At 41.3% G+C, this 18,056-nt stretch overlaps 1 protein-coding gene across 1 annotated transcript in view; it reads left to right on the top strand.

Moving 5' to 3' along the window:
- Positions 1-485: 485 nt before the first annotated feature.
- The window catches only part of prkag2.S (protein kinase, AMP-activated, gamma 2 non-catalytic subunit S homeolog), a 156,107-nt gene continuing 138,536 nt past the window's right edge, over positions 486-18,056 (top strand). The window contains 1 exon segment of the mRNA NM_001090026.1: positions 486-1,008. Within this exon segment, the coding sequence (NP_001083495.1) occupies positions 916-1,008 (93 nt within the window). The 5' untranslated portion in view covers positions 486-915.

Genomic DNA, 18,056 nt, shown 5'->3' with positions numbered 1-18,056 from the left:
CAAGGCAGCGCCCACCCGGGGTGTTAGGGAAGCTCTTCTTGCAGTTGGTCTGATTGCTGGTATATGTTATAAATATATAATCAGTGGCGGAACTAGATATAACTGGGTCCCACAGCAGATTATTAACCTTCCTTTTGACCAGTTTTACCTTTTATTTATTTAATTTTGTATATGAATTATGACCTCATGGGGCCCCTATACCTCCCGGGGCCCCCTGCAGCCGCAGGGTCTGCTTCCTCTATAGTTACGCCCCCTGTATATAATCTGTGCAGCAGGGCTGGTATTCATGCAGCAGTCGGCATTCAGTCTGCTCCCTATGAATACACATTCCCTGTGATCTCCTAAATGCACATTCCAGCGCTTGCCCATTGCGTTAGCCTGACTTGCAATGTGCTTCCTGTTTGGCTGCTTTAGTGAGAGCGCAGGCTCCACCCCTCTGTCAGAGAGACAGCTCTGCTGCTGCCCTCTCTTGTGTGAGTGTGTGTGAGAGTGTCTGTGTCTGTGTGAGAGTGTGTATGTGTGGGATTTGCACACAGACTCCTGAGCTGATTATCAGGCTGCACGCTGATCCCCCAGCAGGGCTCTCTCCTACCCTACAGCAGAGAGGACATTTAAATTCTCAGCAGAGGGACATTTAAATTCTCAGCAGAGGGACATTTAAATTCTCAGCAGAGGGACATTTAAATTCTCAGCCCAGGGGTGTGGAGCAGCCAACATGTTGCTCACGGTGCCTATGGGACCTCTCTGAAGCCTGGGGATCACTTTGAGGGTCGGACACAAGTCACCCAACCAACTGGGCACATCCACCTATTTTTGTTTTTTTTAGCGTGTGTCACCGCTAGTATTTTGGTGGTGGGGAGGGTGTCCTACAAGTTTTTGTTTAAGGCTTGTGCTGCTGGTGGAGGAGTTCGGAGCATGGGAAGTACAGTCATGGACACCAAGAAGAAAAAGGATCTGCCCAGGAAGCCCTCCAGCCAGAAGAAGAAGATGCTGAGAGTCCACATCCCTGTAAGTAGCTGATGGGAGGGTGTCACACCTGTGTGTGTCCTGTGCAACTGTCACACATCTGTCTGATTCTATAGCTGATCTGCATCCCATCAACTATGGTACACGGCAAATCTGGCTTGGGCTGAGGGTTTCTCATAGTTATTGCACTTTTATATATGTTATATGCCTGTTTTTTGGGCTGGTGCACTAAAAACCCCATAATCCCTAGCCAGCCAATAGTGGGTTTTGAAGACCAGCCATAGAGAAAATTGTCCTCTTTACACTGAGATGCAAAGACTGATTAGCTGGACCTCTGCAGGTTTGGCAGTACTACAACTACACAGACTGCTGAGGATACTGGGAGTTGCAGTTTATCATGGCCAGTGTGATAGACAAACCCATAAAGATATAGTACAGAGAAAGAGGGAAATATTCTTAGCACTGTTAAACGTGTTTTGCTCTATGGTTGTTATGATCACGGACCCCTAGCAACTAGAGAGCATATCTCCTGGGAGGCTAGATCCTTATTGCTTAATATTGCTTCTGCCAGTCACACATAAACATGGTTACTATGTTCCATGGACCTAGCAACCAAGGCCTTGAGAAAAACCCACAGCACATATTGCAATGTCATGGGCTGCATCCTACCAACCTCCCCTTTAAAGGGGTTGTTCACTTTTAAATGAACTTTTAGTATGATGTCGAGAGTGATATTCTGAGACAATTTGGTTTTCATTTTATATTATTTGTTTTTTATTTTTTCATCTTCTTTTTAAAAAATCGTTTCCTCGCCTATTTGTTTTAACTTTCTTTTCTATCTTCACACAGAGTTATTTAGCTTTTTATTCAGCAGCTCTCCAATTTGCAATTTCAGCAGTCTGGTTGCTAGGGTCCAAAATACCCTAGCAACCGTGCATTGATTTAAATGAGGGACTGGAATATGAATAGGAGAGGCCAGAATAGAAAGATGAGTAATAAAAAGTAGCAATAACAATAATTCTGTAGCCTTACAGAGCATTTGTTTTGTTTTTAAGATGGGGTCAGTGACCCCCATTCGAAAGTTGGAAAGAGTGAGAAGAAAAGGGCAAATCATTATAAAACTATAGCAAATAAATAATGAAGACCAATTGAAAAGTGGCTTAGAATTTGCCATTTTATAACATACTAAAAGTTAACTTAAAGGGGAACAACCCCCTTTAAGCATAGTCAGTTTTATAATTTTAATAAAATGTCACGTATTTTGGGGCAGCCCCTGAAACTGGCATTAGTACAAGGTCCACTCTCCCTGCCCGGGATGATTTATAGGTGGAAATATCAGCCGGCGTGTGAACAAACCCATAATCCTTTACAGTGTGGCAGTTCCACTGGAGTTTTATGAGTTGTTTTGTCTTCACCGACAGCCCAGTAATAATATTTGGTTTCCAGATGAGATAGGTGCTGTATGCATGAGCGATTTCCCTATTTACAGGCCAGAAATGGACCCTCTGCCCCCTAAATAGACTTCTAAATAAAGGCTCCCTTGCACAGATAGCTTCCCCTTTAACCCCTTGCTGTCCAATGACCCCGGCCAAGCCTCTATGCTGCTGGACCCATAGACACTGGAGCACATTGTGGCCTAGCGCTGCACCCCTCTCCTTTAAAAAACAAATAACACACCCACAGAAGCCTCAAGCAGGAAATAATGCTCTGATGTTGTTATGTCAGCGATGCTTCTATCATCCTGAGGGCAGAGAAGGGAGTTCACCAAAATGTAGACATTAGCCAGTGTGTTATTGTTGTGGTCGCTGTGCAGGGGCAGAACAAACTACAACTCACAGCTGGTGGCTGTCACAGAGCATGCTGGGAGGTGTAGTTTAGCAATTCAATACAAAACTAGAATCATTTCTCTTTCATATATTTTCCTACAATACTTCCCCTTTAGGTATACAGAGTGCTATCAATTATTTTCCTTATTCTCATGCTTGTGAGATGGTTCATTCGGCAGTGAGTAAGGATGCTACTATTATTGGCCTCCGGAGGGGGCTCTTGCCTTACAGCTATTCAGTGTGGGCTCCTCTTTTGAGCAATGATGGCTGATAGTGTTTATATGTAGAAACACAGGATTTCCTGGCCGAGGATAAGCTATAGGGCTCAAATACTTGGTTTATGTTTAGATGTGATTGACAGCAGCCTTAGAGCAATATATCTGGACACCATAACCTTGTTTGGAACTTAAAGGATAAAGCTTTATAGGGAAAATTCTATATACTTTTCTTTTCCACCTTTGCTGTTTTTGTAAAGTATATGTTTGGGGCTGCCATACTTGTAATCACATGTCATCACATGGAAAAGACTTTGCCATAGACTGGTATAATGTTTAGTTGGCTTTCTGAGCTTCCCCCATATGCCAAAGCTGTATTTCACTCAGCAACACCTGTAGTAAAGTAAGCCTATAGTAACAGTAGGATAATAGTCTCTGGGAAGGGAGTGTGACTGTGGGATAGCAGGTATAGTAGGGAGAGATGGTGCCTATAGTAACAGTGGGATAATAGTCTCTGGGAAGGGAGTGTGACTGTGGTATAGCAGGTATAGTAGGGAGAGATGGTGCCTATAGTAACAGTGAATAATAGTCTCTGGGAAGGCGAGTGTGACTGTGGATAGCGAGGTATAGTAGGAGAGATGGTGGTCTTATAGTAACAATGGGATAATAGGTCTCTGGGAAGGGAGTGTGGACTGTGGGATAGCAGGTATAGTAGGGAGAGATGGTTGTCCTATAGTAAACAGTGGATAATAGTCCTCTGGGAAGGGAAAGTGTGGACTGGTGGGAATAGCAGGTATAGTAGGGAGAAGATTGGTGCCTATAGTAACAGTGGATAATGGTCTCTGGGGAAGGGGAGTGTGATGCTGGGATAGCAAGGTTATAGTAAGGGAGAGATGGTGTCCTATAGTAACAGTGGGATAATAGTCTCTGGGAAGGGAGTGGTGACTGGTGGTGATAGCAGTATAGTAGGGGGGCCTATAGTAACAGTGCGGAAATAGTCTTCTGGAAGGGAGGGACTAGTGATAGAGCTATAGTAACAATGGGGATAATAGTCTCTGGAAGGGAGTGTGACTGTGGATAGCAGGTATAGTAGGAGAGATGGTGTCTATAGTAACAGTGGATAATAGTCTCTGGGAAGGGAGTGTGACTGTGGGATAGCAGGTATAGTAGGGAGAGATGGAGCCTATAGTAACAGTGGATAATAGTCTCTGGGAAGGGAGTGTGACTGTGGGATAGCAGGTATAGTAGGGAGAGATGGTACCTATAGTAACAGTGGATAATAGTCTCTGGGAAGGGAGTGTGACTGTGGGATAGCAGGTATAGTAGGGAGAGATGGTGCCTATAGTAACAGTGGATAATAGTCTCTGGGAAGGGAGTGTGACTGTGGGATAGCAGGTATAGTAGGGAGAGATAGTGCCTATAGTAACAGTGGATAATAGTCTCTGGGAAGGGAGTGTGGCAGGTATAGTAGGGAGATAGTAATACATTGTATGAGCACGAATACTCCCCAAAAGGCAATACTGTTCTTCACTGAATTCTGATGCAAGAGAAATGTGACAGTGGATAAGGATAGAAAGTTGAATGTAGTTATAAAGACTACCGTTAGTACAATATGTTAGTATATATGTTCCCTGTGCATTAAACACAAATCACATATTATTGAAATAATCATAATTCAGGTAATTTTATTAGCATTGAATTGTCTTTTGCAGCCCCAAACTTGACATTCCTTTCTTATTTTCTGTTGTTGTTCATTTTCTGTAATTCCTCCAAACCTTCCCTGGAACAAACCCAAATGCTTTCAATCTGGCGTTATCTCCCTGTAATTGTGCAACAAATACTTTGAGCAAGTACAAGTGCTGTGTGTGTTGCAATGGGGACAGTCTGTGTTTTGGCAGGTGCTAAAACCTACATACCTGTGTGCAGCTACAAATTGCCATTCCGGTAGTAAAAGGCTCCTTTTATACTCAGTGTTTAGTAAACAGAAGGGTTTAATGACCATGAAATCATTTTCTGCAAACACTGAGGATGACGGCCGCATTCAGACGGCTGATTATTCCTACATACGGCAGAGCCGGAGCTGTTCTCAATAGAGGGCTCTCTGCCTTGGGGCATTTATAATTGGTGATTCATGATGAAGAAAAACTATTGTAAAACAAACAAATATTAAATAATAACAAATGCATAATACCAAAATTCGCTGTCGGTATGGGACCTGTTATCCAGAATGCTTAAAACCTGGGGTTATCCGGATAAGGGATCTTTCTGTCTACTAGAAAATCATGTAAATATTAAATAAACCCAATAGGCTGGTTCTGCTTCCAATAAGGATTACACAAAAATCAGAGATCCTTTGCACTCAACCCATTATTCATATATTTAAAGGGATACTGTCATGGGAAAAAATTTTTTTTCCAAAATGAATCAGTTAATAGTGCTGCTCCAGCAGAATTCTGCACTGAAATCCATTTCTCAAAAGAGCAAACAGATTTTTTTATATTCAATTTTGAAATCTGACATGGGGCTATACATATTGTCTATTTCCCAGCTGCCCCAAGTCATGTGACTTGTGCTCTGATAAACTTCAATCACTCTTTACTGCTGTACTGCAAGTTGGAGTGATATCACCCCCTCCCTTTTCCCCCCCCCAGCAGCCAAACAAAAGAACAATGGGAAGGTAACCAGATAGCAGCTCCCTAACACAAGATAACAGCTGCCTGGTAGATCTAAGAACAACACTCAATAGTAAAAACCCATGTCCCACTGAGACACATTCAGTTACATTGAGAAGGAAAAACAGCAGCCTGCCAGAAAGCATTTCTCTCCTAAAGTGCAGGCACAAGTCACATGACCAGGGGCAGCTGGGAAATTGACAAAATGTCTAGCCCCATGTCAGATTTCAAAATTGAATATAAAAAAATCTGTTTGCTCTTTTGAGAAATGGATTTCAGTGCAGAATTCTTCCCATGACAGTATCCCTTTAAGACATTGAGACATTTTGTGCATACTGCTACTAAACAGGGATTGTTTGTCCATATATTGCAATATATTTAAGCTGAACAACTACGTCAAAGTCATCCCATATCTGGCCAGTCCTACGCTCAATTTTCATCTGATTCATTAAGAATTCAATAGCTTAATTATACGTTTTACACAGGGACTAAGTTTTACCTGCAACTTACTTGCTGCTTTCAAAGTAAAACTCCCAAACTTTGTTGCCCTTTTCCAATAAGGATTAATTATATCTTAGTTGGGATCAGGTAAAGGCTACTGTTTTATTATTGCAGCGAAAAAAGAAATCATTTTTAAAAATGTGGATTACTTGCATAACATGGAGCCTATGGGTGACCGTAATTCAGAGCTTTCTGCATAACGGGTTTCCGGATAATGGAGTTAAAAGGGGATTGAAACCACCTACAAATAAATTATTTTTTCCTAATTAATGAGATTGTGATATCAGAAATATTAAAGTTACAGTCATCAGAACTACATCTACCCTCCCTTGACTTGATAAGAATTCTGGGAACTGGTTCCCCAAAAGGACTATGTGGTCCTTTAAATCCAGCTACAGGGACAAATGTGTTGTAGGGAGCTGCTTCATCGCTTGTTGCGGTTCTGCTATTGTCTGGGTGCCAGGGAATTCCTGGAAAGGGAATGCCAATCCGTAATGGAGGTGTAGCGTCCTTCATTCCAGTCTGATGCCAGAGACGATTCAAGGCCAACGTTACAAGTACTTCACTGGGAAGCGGCCAAGACCCTCAGAAGAACAGAAGGGTTGAAAGCTGCTTTTTTTTATGGATGAAATAATATTTGCAGCAGGACAGCACAGCTCCTGCTGCAAATCGAGTAAACTGCACTGACCAAACACAAATTCTTGCAACACATGGATGGTACAAGTGTAGTACAAGTGAAGTAACAGCGGTAGAGTTGATAATTGATTTTGATAAACATTAAAAAAGCAGAAGACACTGACACACACACCAGCCCCCCCTCCCCTGGTTTCCCCCCCAGCTTTGTTCACGTTTGAAGCAGTTTGACAGCCCCGGGAGTACAGAGCATTTATGGCTTCTAGAACACTTTGTACCGCAATTGTGTATCTCTCAATGCAAAACATATACAGCAGAAGAAACTAGCGATTGCTAAATCTCTGTTACTATGGCAACACTGCGAATCATTTTTGACAATAATCGTATACATGAATAGAGAAGAGAGCAACAGTTTGTTGTACCCTGCAACTTGGGAGTTTGCAAATAAATAGCAAATATATATATATATATATACAGTATATATATTGAATAAAGTACCCCCTCTTGTAAATGATAAGGATATTATAAGTTACCTCGGAGTCTCATAAAAGTACAAGGCCGAAGGGCAGTGTTTTTATACAGGTCATGGAACTCCGAGGTAACTTCTAATATCCTCATATTTTGCAACTGGGGGTACTTTATTTATTATAATATACAAGTTTCAGTGAGTCATGTGCAGGGCCGCCATTAGAAATCACGGGTCCCCGTACAACAAAATTTTTGGGGCCGTCACGCCCAAGCCCCACCCCATATCCCGCCCACTCCACATCACAGTTAAAAGACCACTCAGACATCAGCTCCTAAACAAGTAACCCCCCCCCCCACACACAAGTTCTAAAAAGCTATTGAAGGTCAGGGCCCCCCTTATAAGTTAAAAAAAATTGGGGCCCCCAAAAAAATGTAAAAAAAAAATGTTTTTTTTTTTTTTTTAAAAAATGGTGCCAGGGCCCCCCTTATAAGTTACAAAAAAAAAATTGGGGCCCCAAAAATTTTTTTTCAAAAAATAAATTGGTGCCAGGGCCCCCCTTACAAGTAGAAATTTTTTTCTAAAGAAAATAAAAAAACATTGGTGGCAGGGGCCTATAGAATATTAAAATAATACATTGGTGGCCAGTGGATTAAAAAAAAAACACAAACTGGTGTTCAGTAGAATCGAAGGCTTCAGGACTTCAACTTTGCCTCCTTTTGTGACTTTGGGTCTTTTCGCCACTTCAGGACTTTAATTTCGGCTCCTTTCGTGACTTCGGGTCTTTTCGCCACTTCGGGACTTCGGCTTCGACTGTTTTCGTGACTTCGGGTCTTTTCGCCACTTCGGGACTTCGGCTGTTTGGCTTTTCGGCACTTCTGCATTCTACAACCGCACGGCTCGGGCGCTCGTAAGGGGGGCCGGCTCTATCAAAAATGCAGCACTGCCGGGCCCCCCTTCAGGCCCGGTACACTTGTCCCCCCCTGATGGCGGCCCTGGTCATGTGACAGCAATGACATCATCAGAACTCACCGTTTATAACTGATGACATCAGAACTAATTATTACAAGATATTCATAGCTTTTGTGTATTATATATATATATATATATAATACACAAAAGCCATGAATATCTTGTAAATTATATCCTTATAAACGGTGAGTAGTGATGTCATCAGTTATAAAAGGTGAGTATTGATGTCATGATGTCACATGAAATGTCCAAAAGAAAAAAGCCTGACGAAGGGGCGTGCCCCAGAAACGTTACTCTGCAAATAAACACACAGGGCTTGGCCCGCTTGCACTAAGTCCCGAGTGCCGGTAAATTCTTCTTTACCCATGATGTCACATGACTCTTTGAATCTTGTGTATTATAATAAATAAAGTACCCCCTCTTGTAAGATATAAGGATATTAGAAATTACCTCGGCGTTCCATGACCTGTATAAAAGCACTCGGCCTTCGGCCTTGTGTTTTTAGAAAACCAAGCTTAAAAAATCATCAAGATCAGGAGTAAAGGAAGTGTAAGACAGTTCAGATGGGTATTATTTTCAGCAAAGGAAGTGCTATGCCAATAGCTCATGGCATGGCAAAACTGATGAGTATGGTACTAAGGAATAACTAACTCAATGAAATGCTCTGTCTTCTTCTAAATTGTCTTGGGCGCCCGAAAGATGAAGCTTGATTTAATAAGACGCACAGAGCAGTTGCCGCATTGTGGAGCTAAACTCATAAAGGCTCTTCCATTACTATTTAATTACATTGTATCCCAGTTAGCGCTTTCAGCAGCTCAGTCATGTATTTCAATCCTGTCATCATGTTCTGTTTGATGAGCTGAGATGTGAGGCTTTTTGAGACAAAGGTCTATTGTTAGAAGAGGTGAAGGCACAGTTTTGTGGTGCTGGGAGATAAACAGCAATTGGAATGTGGACAGATGCAAAGTCTGATTTAATAGTGTACATAACAGACGCCTAGAATCCCACTAGCCCAGAGCTAAGCCATTATAGTCTATACAGAGAGAGTAGCTAAACCTACTATGGCCACAGCCATAGCTCCCCTAACTCCACCCTCATCAGCCATAGCTCCACCCCTATTTGTCTGCCCCACGTATTGGAAATGTCCTGCATAAATAGGCTCAGTGGAGATTTCTGCATGAGGTCCTACTACTGGAATTGCTGTAGAGTTCAGGGAAGTTTGCACTTTGCCACAATCATATCCTGAAAAGAAGATAAATCAAGGACACAAGTCAGTGCAGGGCCCTAAAGTTGTGGCCCTTGTCACAGAGATTATTGAAGAATAATTTCATATTCAGAATGCCCACCAAATTTAGGGACTGTTCCTGCTGAATTGTGCTTAGTACAGGGAATACCTATGCTGCCATAGTTTTATGGGATCTCTCTGTACAGACTATGAGCAAACTTAGGGGGCTGTTCCTGCTGAATTGTGCTTAGTACAGGGAATACCTATGCTGCCATAGTTTTATGGGATCTCTTTGTACAGACTATGAGTAAACTTAGGGACTGTTCCTGCTGAATTGTGCTTAGTACAGGGAATACCTATGCTGCCATAGTTTTATGGGATCTCTCTGTACAGGTAATGAGCAAATTTAGTGGACTGTTCTTGCTGAATTGTGCTTAGAACAGGGGAATACCTATGCTGCCATAGTTTTATGGGATCTCTCTGTACAGACTATGAGCAAACTTAGGGGCTGTTCCTGCTGAATTGTGCTTAGTACAGGGAATACCTATGCTGCCATAGTTTTATGGGATCTCTCTGTACAGACTATGAGCAAACTTAGGGACTGTTCCTGCTGAATTGTGCTTAGTACAGGGAATACCTATGCTGCTATAGTTGTATGGGATCTCTCTAGATAGAGATATATATATATAGAGAGAGAGAGAGAGAGAGAGAGAGAGAGAGAGAGAGAGAGAGAGAGAGAGAGAGAGAGAGATACCGGTAGGTCGATGATGAATAGATTATCGTTAGAATTAGCGTTCAGTGTAACCGGCAGTCTGACAATCTGATTGTGGAATTACATTTCATATTATAATGAGCATTTCATGCTCATCTTTCCTATAAAGCCCCTGAATATCTGCTTGTTTTAATGTTTCATTGCTTAAAGCGAATGTCGGCATCAATTTATCAGAAGCTTAATGCTGATTGGTTGCTTTGAAGGGCATATGCAGAATCTCCTCCATAGCAATATAAATATTCAGTGACCCAGCACAGACAGACTTCATGCTTTTCCTGGGCAAACAGTGTTCTATAACATTTGGCTTCTGCTAAAAACACAAAATTGTTGGGTTCTCCTGACTCATAACATCACATGCTTTATTTGTCATCTGATGTTTTCGAGTTAGTAACTGTTGTAGACCCCCCTCCATTGGTTGGTTCCTCTACGGCTGACAACGTGCCTGTGTTCTGATTGACTTTGATGTTGAATAAATTCGTGATCAGGAGATTAAATTAGGGAGGCCCTGGTCGTTCTGCCCCTGAGATACAGGTATGGGACCTGGTATCCAGAATGCTCAAGACCTGGGGTTTTCCAGATAATGGGTCATTCTGTAATTTGTTCTCCATACCTTTAGTCTACTTTAAAAAATAATTTAAACATCGATTAAACCCAATCGTATTGATTTAACTCCAATAAGGATTAATTACATCTTAGTTTGGCTCACATTCAAGGCACAGGTATGGGACCTGGGGTTTTCCAGATAAGGGATCTTTCCATAATTTGGATCTCCATACCTTAAATCTACTGTAAAATCATTTAATCATTAAATAAACCCAATAGGCTGCTTTTGCTTCCAATAAGGATTAATTATATCTTAGTTGGGAGCAAGTACAAGTTACTGTTTTATTATTACAGGGAAAAGGGAGATCATTTTTAAAAATTTGATTTATTAAAATAAAATGAAGACGGCCTTCCTGTAAATAAGACTTTTCTGGATAATGGGTTTCCTGATAATGGATCCCGTGCCTGTATTGTTTTATTATTACAGAAAATATTTCTTTAATATTTCTCATTATTTGTTTACAATGGAGTCTATGTCAGATGGCCTTCCCATGATTTGGAGCTTTCTGGATATTGGGTCACCAGATAACAGATCCCGTGCCTCTAGTGCTAAATGGTATAGATCTTTATAATGGCCTGGGTTACTGGGATTCTCCTAGGTCTCATCCTACTGGGAGATCCTCTTTTCCGACACTGGTAAACTGAGGATATTAAGTATCACCTTGGAGTTAGGGTGGCACTTTATGAGCCTGCAGGGGGGAGGGGATGGATTAGTGATGTCATAGGGTGGGACAGTGACATCACAGGGACCAGAAATGGCAGATCATGGGCTGGAAATAGGGGAATGGGTAATTATACTTTTACATTGCTGGTAAATTTCTAATACTTTTCACTAGCTGGTCATTTACTGACTCGGCTGATGAAATACAATGCTAGTGGCATCATTGCTCTGGCATACGAAAAAATATAGCCAAAAACTCACAAAACTTTATTTTGTACCATATTATTGATACTCTGTACCTCTGTGTTTTGCTTTCGCTGAAGCTCAGTTAAGTAAAGCAAAAGGTTAATAAACATTAACTAAATGCAATATTAATCAATTCCAAACAGAAATGTTATGGTGCATTGAGCAGTATTAGTTGCTTGGCAGGGGGCAGTTCCTATGACTTCAGAAATTTTCTATCTTTTTCTTGCGTCATTGCAGGAAATCAAAGAGGAACTCAGGACTTTTCAATAAAAAATCTGGGACTGCGGGTGAGTTGTCAAAATAGGGACTGCGAAAACAAGAAGAGTCACCTCGCACACCCTAGCCGCCCGAATTTTGCGAAACCTGGTGCTCGATGAAGGAGGTATTGGAGCCTCCACAACAGACAGAGAAGTAGAAAATCACCGGCACAACATGATATTTCTAGCAGGGAAACCCTTGCTCGTTTATTTGTGGATGCAACGTTTCGGGGCGTACCCCTTTGTCAAGCAAAAATAGGGACTGCCCCACAGAAAACAGGACAGTGCGTGAGATATGCGTTACATAGAGTCTGTGGCAAGGAAATAGTTAAAGCATCTTCGGATATCCCAAATATTGTTGCAGAAGTAGCTGCCACAGAGGTGAGTCTAAATAAAGTACCAGTACAGATATTGAATCCATTTTCCAGGAACCCATTATCCATAAAGCTCCAAATTACGGAAAGGCTGTCTCCTATAGACTCCATTTTATGCAAATAATCCAAATGTTTAAAAATGATTTTCTTTTGCTCTTTGATAATAAATCAGGAGCTTGATCCCAACTAAGATATAAGTAATCCTTATTGGAGGCAAAAGCAGCCTATTGGGTTATTTAAAGATTAAATGATTTTCTAGTAGATCAAGATCTTCGGGCGACTAATCTTAATCGCCGGCGGATGGCACTCGGAACGTTTCGTTTCCCGAAGTTCCCTCATGAGGAAAACATAGTTACATAGTTAGTTACATAGTTAAATTGGGTTGAAAAAAGACAAAATGAAAACCCAGCCCCATACACACACCCCTCCCTACTTTTAATTAAATTCTATATACGAACGATATACGAAGCGCTCCGAGTGCCATCCCGCTGGCGACTTAGATTCTAGCTGGTGAAGAGGCAGGTGGGGGAGATTAGTCGCCCGAAGAAAAGGCGATTTGTCGCCAGGCGACTAAATCTCCCCTAATCTTCTCGTCTGTCTCTGCCCTTAACAGACCTTGCAGGGGCCACTATTTACATAAAGGGGCACATACACAAGCCCCTCCCCCCAACCTAAAGAAATGATCACAGCTATAGTTGCTGAAACCAACCCCAACCCAAATACAATTCCTAACTCCAGCAATCCCATATCAGAACACAGAATTACGCCTGTAGCATCATTAAAAATAAATGATTAGCCATTAATAGGGATCAGTAGCTGCTCAGCGCATAATACAGATGTTGCCAGGGACAATTTGTGGCTCTTGATACGATCGTTAGTAAATTACACATCTTGGGGGGAAATGAGGTGAAAGGAAAGCGGGGAGGCCCCCTATTCTGCATTCTCTCTGTGCTGTGCGGTTTCCAAATTGTGGAGCTGGCTCTACTTAGGAGGGATTGGAGTTGGGGTGGGGGCTTAGTCTGAAGGCTAGTTATGGTGACAGTTGGGGATAATGGCCATTTGCTGTCCTAGATACACCTGTAATTAAGGTAATTTAGGGTGAAATTTAGCCATGCCAAGAGGTTTTTTTTGCCAGGCCCCATCATCATGCCCACTTATGCCCTTGGCATGACCGACCATGGTTTGATCCCCATGAATGGGTTTGCTTTGATGGATTGCTTCGGTGGAAGACGAGATACTGATCATCCTTATAGTTTAGCAACAGGGAATGGAGAAGTAGTGTGATAATATTTGGAACCCCAGCTTTCTTGCCTTACCCTTTATATACAGATTACATATTGTACTAGATTTCCAATCTGGGACATCCCCTTGAAGATCTGTGTAGACCAATCGTTTGAAGCGTCTAACCACTAGAAGGTCCAACCTTTGGTCAGGGACCCACTAAACTCGGGAAATGAGTACAGATATAGGAACATATTGGTGTTATCAGTTATTCAGCCATAGTTCCAAAGATATCTGGAACAGTAAATAGATTTTTAGTATAAAGTAAAAAATTAGAACTTAGAAGCAATTTGTTGGGCCTGTTCTTACTCACTATGAAAGTGCAATGAAAGCTCCGCACCACACATAGTTTCAGTGCACTACTGTTTCACTATCTTATCAGCTGGAATAGTTTGTGCCCTTTCCAGGGAATTCTCCGAGAGCGAAATTCAGCAGTTAAACCGGTGTTTGTACCGTGCGCTGCTTAATGACGTTATTGTTGAATGTAGGGTCCTGCTTGGGTCCATTTTTTGGAACCCATACCCGCAACCTGCAATCCACAATCCAGACCTGCAACCCACATTCTTACCCACTACCCGACCCGCAAGTACCTTATCCGCAACCCGGACCCGCGACCCGTAGACCATCAAGAATTAGGAAGTGATGTCATTGTAAACCGGAAGTGACATCATTGGAAGTAGACGTGATCAGAAAAAAGGATTATATATCGTTATTGAGAAGACCCGCGGCCCAATCCGCAAACCCGCAGAACTGCCGACCCGCGTCTATACCCGCTCCTGGAACTTCTACCCGCAACCCACAGGGTCCTGCAGGTCCCCAACCCACTGCAGGATGTTTTTGTGTCTAGAAGCTGCCATATTGAGCCTTTATCAATCCTGAAAGATTCAGAGAACAATGTCAAAAGTTCTGTACACTAATATGCAGGGCTTTCATACTGCTGTCTGTGACGATTAATAATGGAAGCTCATCATTCACAAATAGGCTACATGCCCCCCCCCCGTTAATCTTGTTGCTGGAAACCATTGAATTGCGTCTGTCTGTGCTCATAAATATGTGATTATTTGGAGAATGCTCATTCCCATAATTGTTATCCAGTTAGCTTTACATTGATTTTTTATTTTCCCTGCAGCCCGACTTAGTTGCATTGAATCTCCAGCTGCAGCCTCATGGCTTTATAAATGAATCAGATACTGGTCATTAATAATTAATATATATATTAATGTGGAGAGGTTGTTCCACTGGTGTATCTAACGGGGGTGCAGGGGTGGGGGGTGCGACTGCACTAGGGAGTTAAAGGGGTTGTTCACCTTTGGGTTAACTGATGTAGAGAATGATATTCTGAGACAATCTGCAATTGGTTTTTATTTTTTATTATTTTAGTTATCTAGCTTTTTATTCAGCAATTGCAATTTCAGCACTCTGGTTGCTAGGGTCCAAATTACGCTAGCAACCATGCATTCATTTGAACAAGAGACTGGAATATGAATAGGAGAGGCCTGAATAGAAAGGTGAGTAATAAAAAGTAGCAATAACAACACATTTGTAGCCTTACAGAGCATTTGTTTTTTTAGATGGGGTCAGTGACAAGGAAAAGGCGAATAATTCAAAAACTATAAAAAAAAAATAATGAAGACCAATTGAAAAGCTGCTTAGAAACAGCCATTCTATAACATACTATAATTTAAAGGTGAACCACCCCTTTGAGCTGCCGGAATGAGGGGGAGCAAAGTGGGGACCCCCATGGCCATTATCTGTATTTATTGCACTGAATTGTTCTGTAATTGTTTGTATAGTTACAGGAAGGAAAAACAGAATCATTAGAGGCTCCGGTTACCTTTAAACTGAAATGAATGTCAGTCATTAGCTCAAATAAACTTTTCACTTCTGATCTGCATTGCACTGAGCTATTGGATGTCAGATTGCTCACACACATAGACAACACAACTGCATTTTCCTGTGGACTGATTGGCTTTAATGCTCTGTGTAACTCAAAACACAGACAGTTCGGGGTCAGCCAGGGACTCTTTTGGGGTTCGTTTATCAGCTTGGGGCTGTAACTGGGAAATAATGTTTATAGTAAGGCAGTTTGGTCTTAGGGGACCTTACGTCTGGAATAGTGGGTGTAATAATGCAGGGTGCTTTCAGAGAAAGAAGAAGCAATAATTGTGTTATGTGACTAGTGTAAGGCAAAGTGTCTTGGGAATGGAGTTGTAGATCCACAATAGCCAGAGAACATCCAGTTCACCCAACACCCAATGTAGGATATTTTGCCCTGGGCCTCCTACCTCTTTTAGATTGTCAGCTTCCTGTTTGTGTAAAATAGAATAAGGCTAGAAATGCTGTATTTTGTATAGTAAATATAAACATGAACTTACTGCACCACAAGCCTAATCAAACAAATGATTTATGCTTTCAAAGTTGGCTACAGGGGGTCACCATCTTGTAACTTTGTTATACATCTTTGCAAGACTAAGACTGTGCACATGCTCAGTGTGGTCTGGGCTGCTTAGGGATCATCATAAATTATCAAAACAGCACAAATCAAATAATATCTGTCAGAAGCCGATACAGCAAGACTGATTAATAATCAGAATATACAGACTGCACTGGCTCCTGTGTTGTCATGTAATCTAATGTGGATTTTATAGTTTTTGTATTGTTTAATACAAACTTTCTCCAACTCTGCAGAACCAGTGGCTGCAGCAAAATAATCCTCCAAATAGAATTCCAGTTTATCTGTTTAAATCTGGCTCCATGTTCTTTGTCCCTGCAGCTGGAGTTGGAAACAGTAAAGGGGATGTAAAGGCAAAAATAAAATCCAATACAAATCTCTACACAGTCGCCGACTGCTCTACAGGGAAACAAACAAAGCTGCTTGAGTTCTGCACGGCTGGGAAGTAAGGCGGGGGCTCCCCCTGCTGTTCATAAGTATGATTGTTTCCCTGCAGAGCAGTTAGGGACCGTCTGACAATTCCTATCCACAGCAGTAAATGAAGAATTTCACTGCATACAGTCAGGTTTTTTTTATAAAAACAGTACACATTTTTTAATTAAAGTATATTGGAGATAGGTTTCTTTTTCATTAAAGAAAGTAAAAATGGGATTAAATTTTTTTGGCTTTACATACCTTTTAAAACACAGGCTCTCAAGTAAGTAGAACTGCCCACTGACTGCTAATTCATAAGGATTAGCCCTTGGCTCATTTCTCTCAGTCACCGCCTTGCTCCCAACTTCTTACACTGCAAGTTGTTTTTAGTTTGTATCCATGTGGACTTATTGTGGCTAGTTCCCCTTTCAAATGCCAGGCTACGGCTTTGATTTCTCCTTTTTTATTGTTGCATCAAGTCCATGGCTGTGATGCAACAATCTGCTCTATGATCTGCTTTAGAGACACACTCTGTAGCACAAGTCTAGTGCTAACGGTCATACAGTTGTGGCCAAAAATATTGGCTCGCCAAATATGCAAAAATAAATTAATCTACTGCAGAAAATGTTTGTGTTTGACAATATCAGGTTCCCAAAACTCCTTGTTTCACTATTAAGATGACAGAATCTAACATATCCTTTCAACGATGTTCACAAAATCCTTCTGCCCAGCCGAACCGAATCCTAATTTGCATATGCAAATTAAGGGCGGGGAGGGAAATCACGTGACTTTTTTTCACAAAACAAGGAAGTAAAAATGTTTTCCCTTTCCCACCCCTAATTTACATATGCAAATTAGGATTCGGATTCAGTTCGGTATTCGGCCGAATCTTTCGAGAAGGATTCGGGGTTTCCAGATGAATCCAGAATAGTGGATTCGGTGCATCCATACTTAATACAGGTATGGGATCTGTTATCTGGAAACCCGTTATCCAGAAAGCTCCGAATTACGTAAAGTCTGTCTCCCATAGACTCCATTTTATCCAAATCATCCAAATTTTTAAAAATTATTTCCTTTTTCTCTGTAATAATAAAACAGTAACTTGTATTTGATCCCAACTAAGATATAATGAATCCTTATTGGAAGCAAAACCAGACTATTGGGTTTATTTAAAGGAATCCTGTCATCAGAAAACATGTTTTTTTCAACACACATCAGTTAATAGTGCTGCTCCAGCAGGATTCTGCATTGAAATCCATTTCTCAAAAGAGCAAACTGATTTTTTTATATTCAATTTTGAAATCTGACATGGGGCTAGACATTTTGTCAATTTCCCAGCTGCCCCCAGTCATGTGACTATTAACTGATTAATTTTGAAAAAAATGTTTTTTCCGATGACAGTATCCCTTTAATGTTTATATGATTTTCTAATTGACTTAAGGTATGAAGATCCAAATTATGTAAAGATCCATTATCCAGAAAACCCCTTTTCCAAGCATTCTGGATAATAGGTCTCATAC

This window comes from Xenopus laevis, chromosome 6S, assembly GCF_017654675.1.
Source record: "Xenopus laevis strain J_2021 chromosome 6S, Xenopus_laevis_v10.1, whole genome shotgun sequence".
Classification (NCBI taxonomy): domain Eukaryota; kingdom Metazoa; phylum Chordata; class Amphibia; order Anura; family Pipidae; genus Xenopus; species Xenopus laevis.
This window is presented reverse-complemented; position numbering and strand designations above follow the sequence as displayed.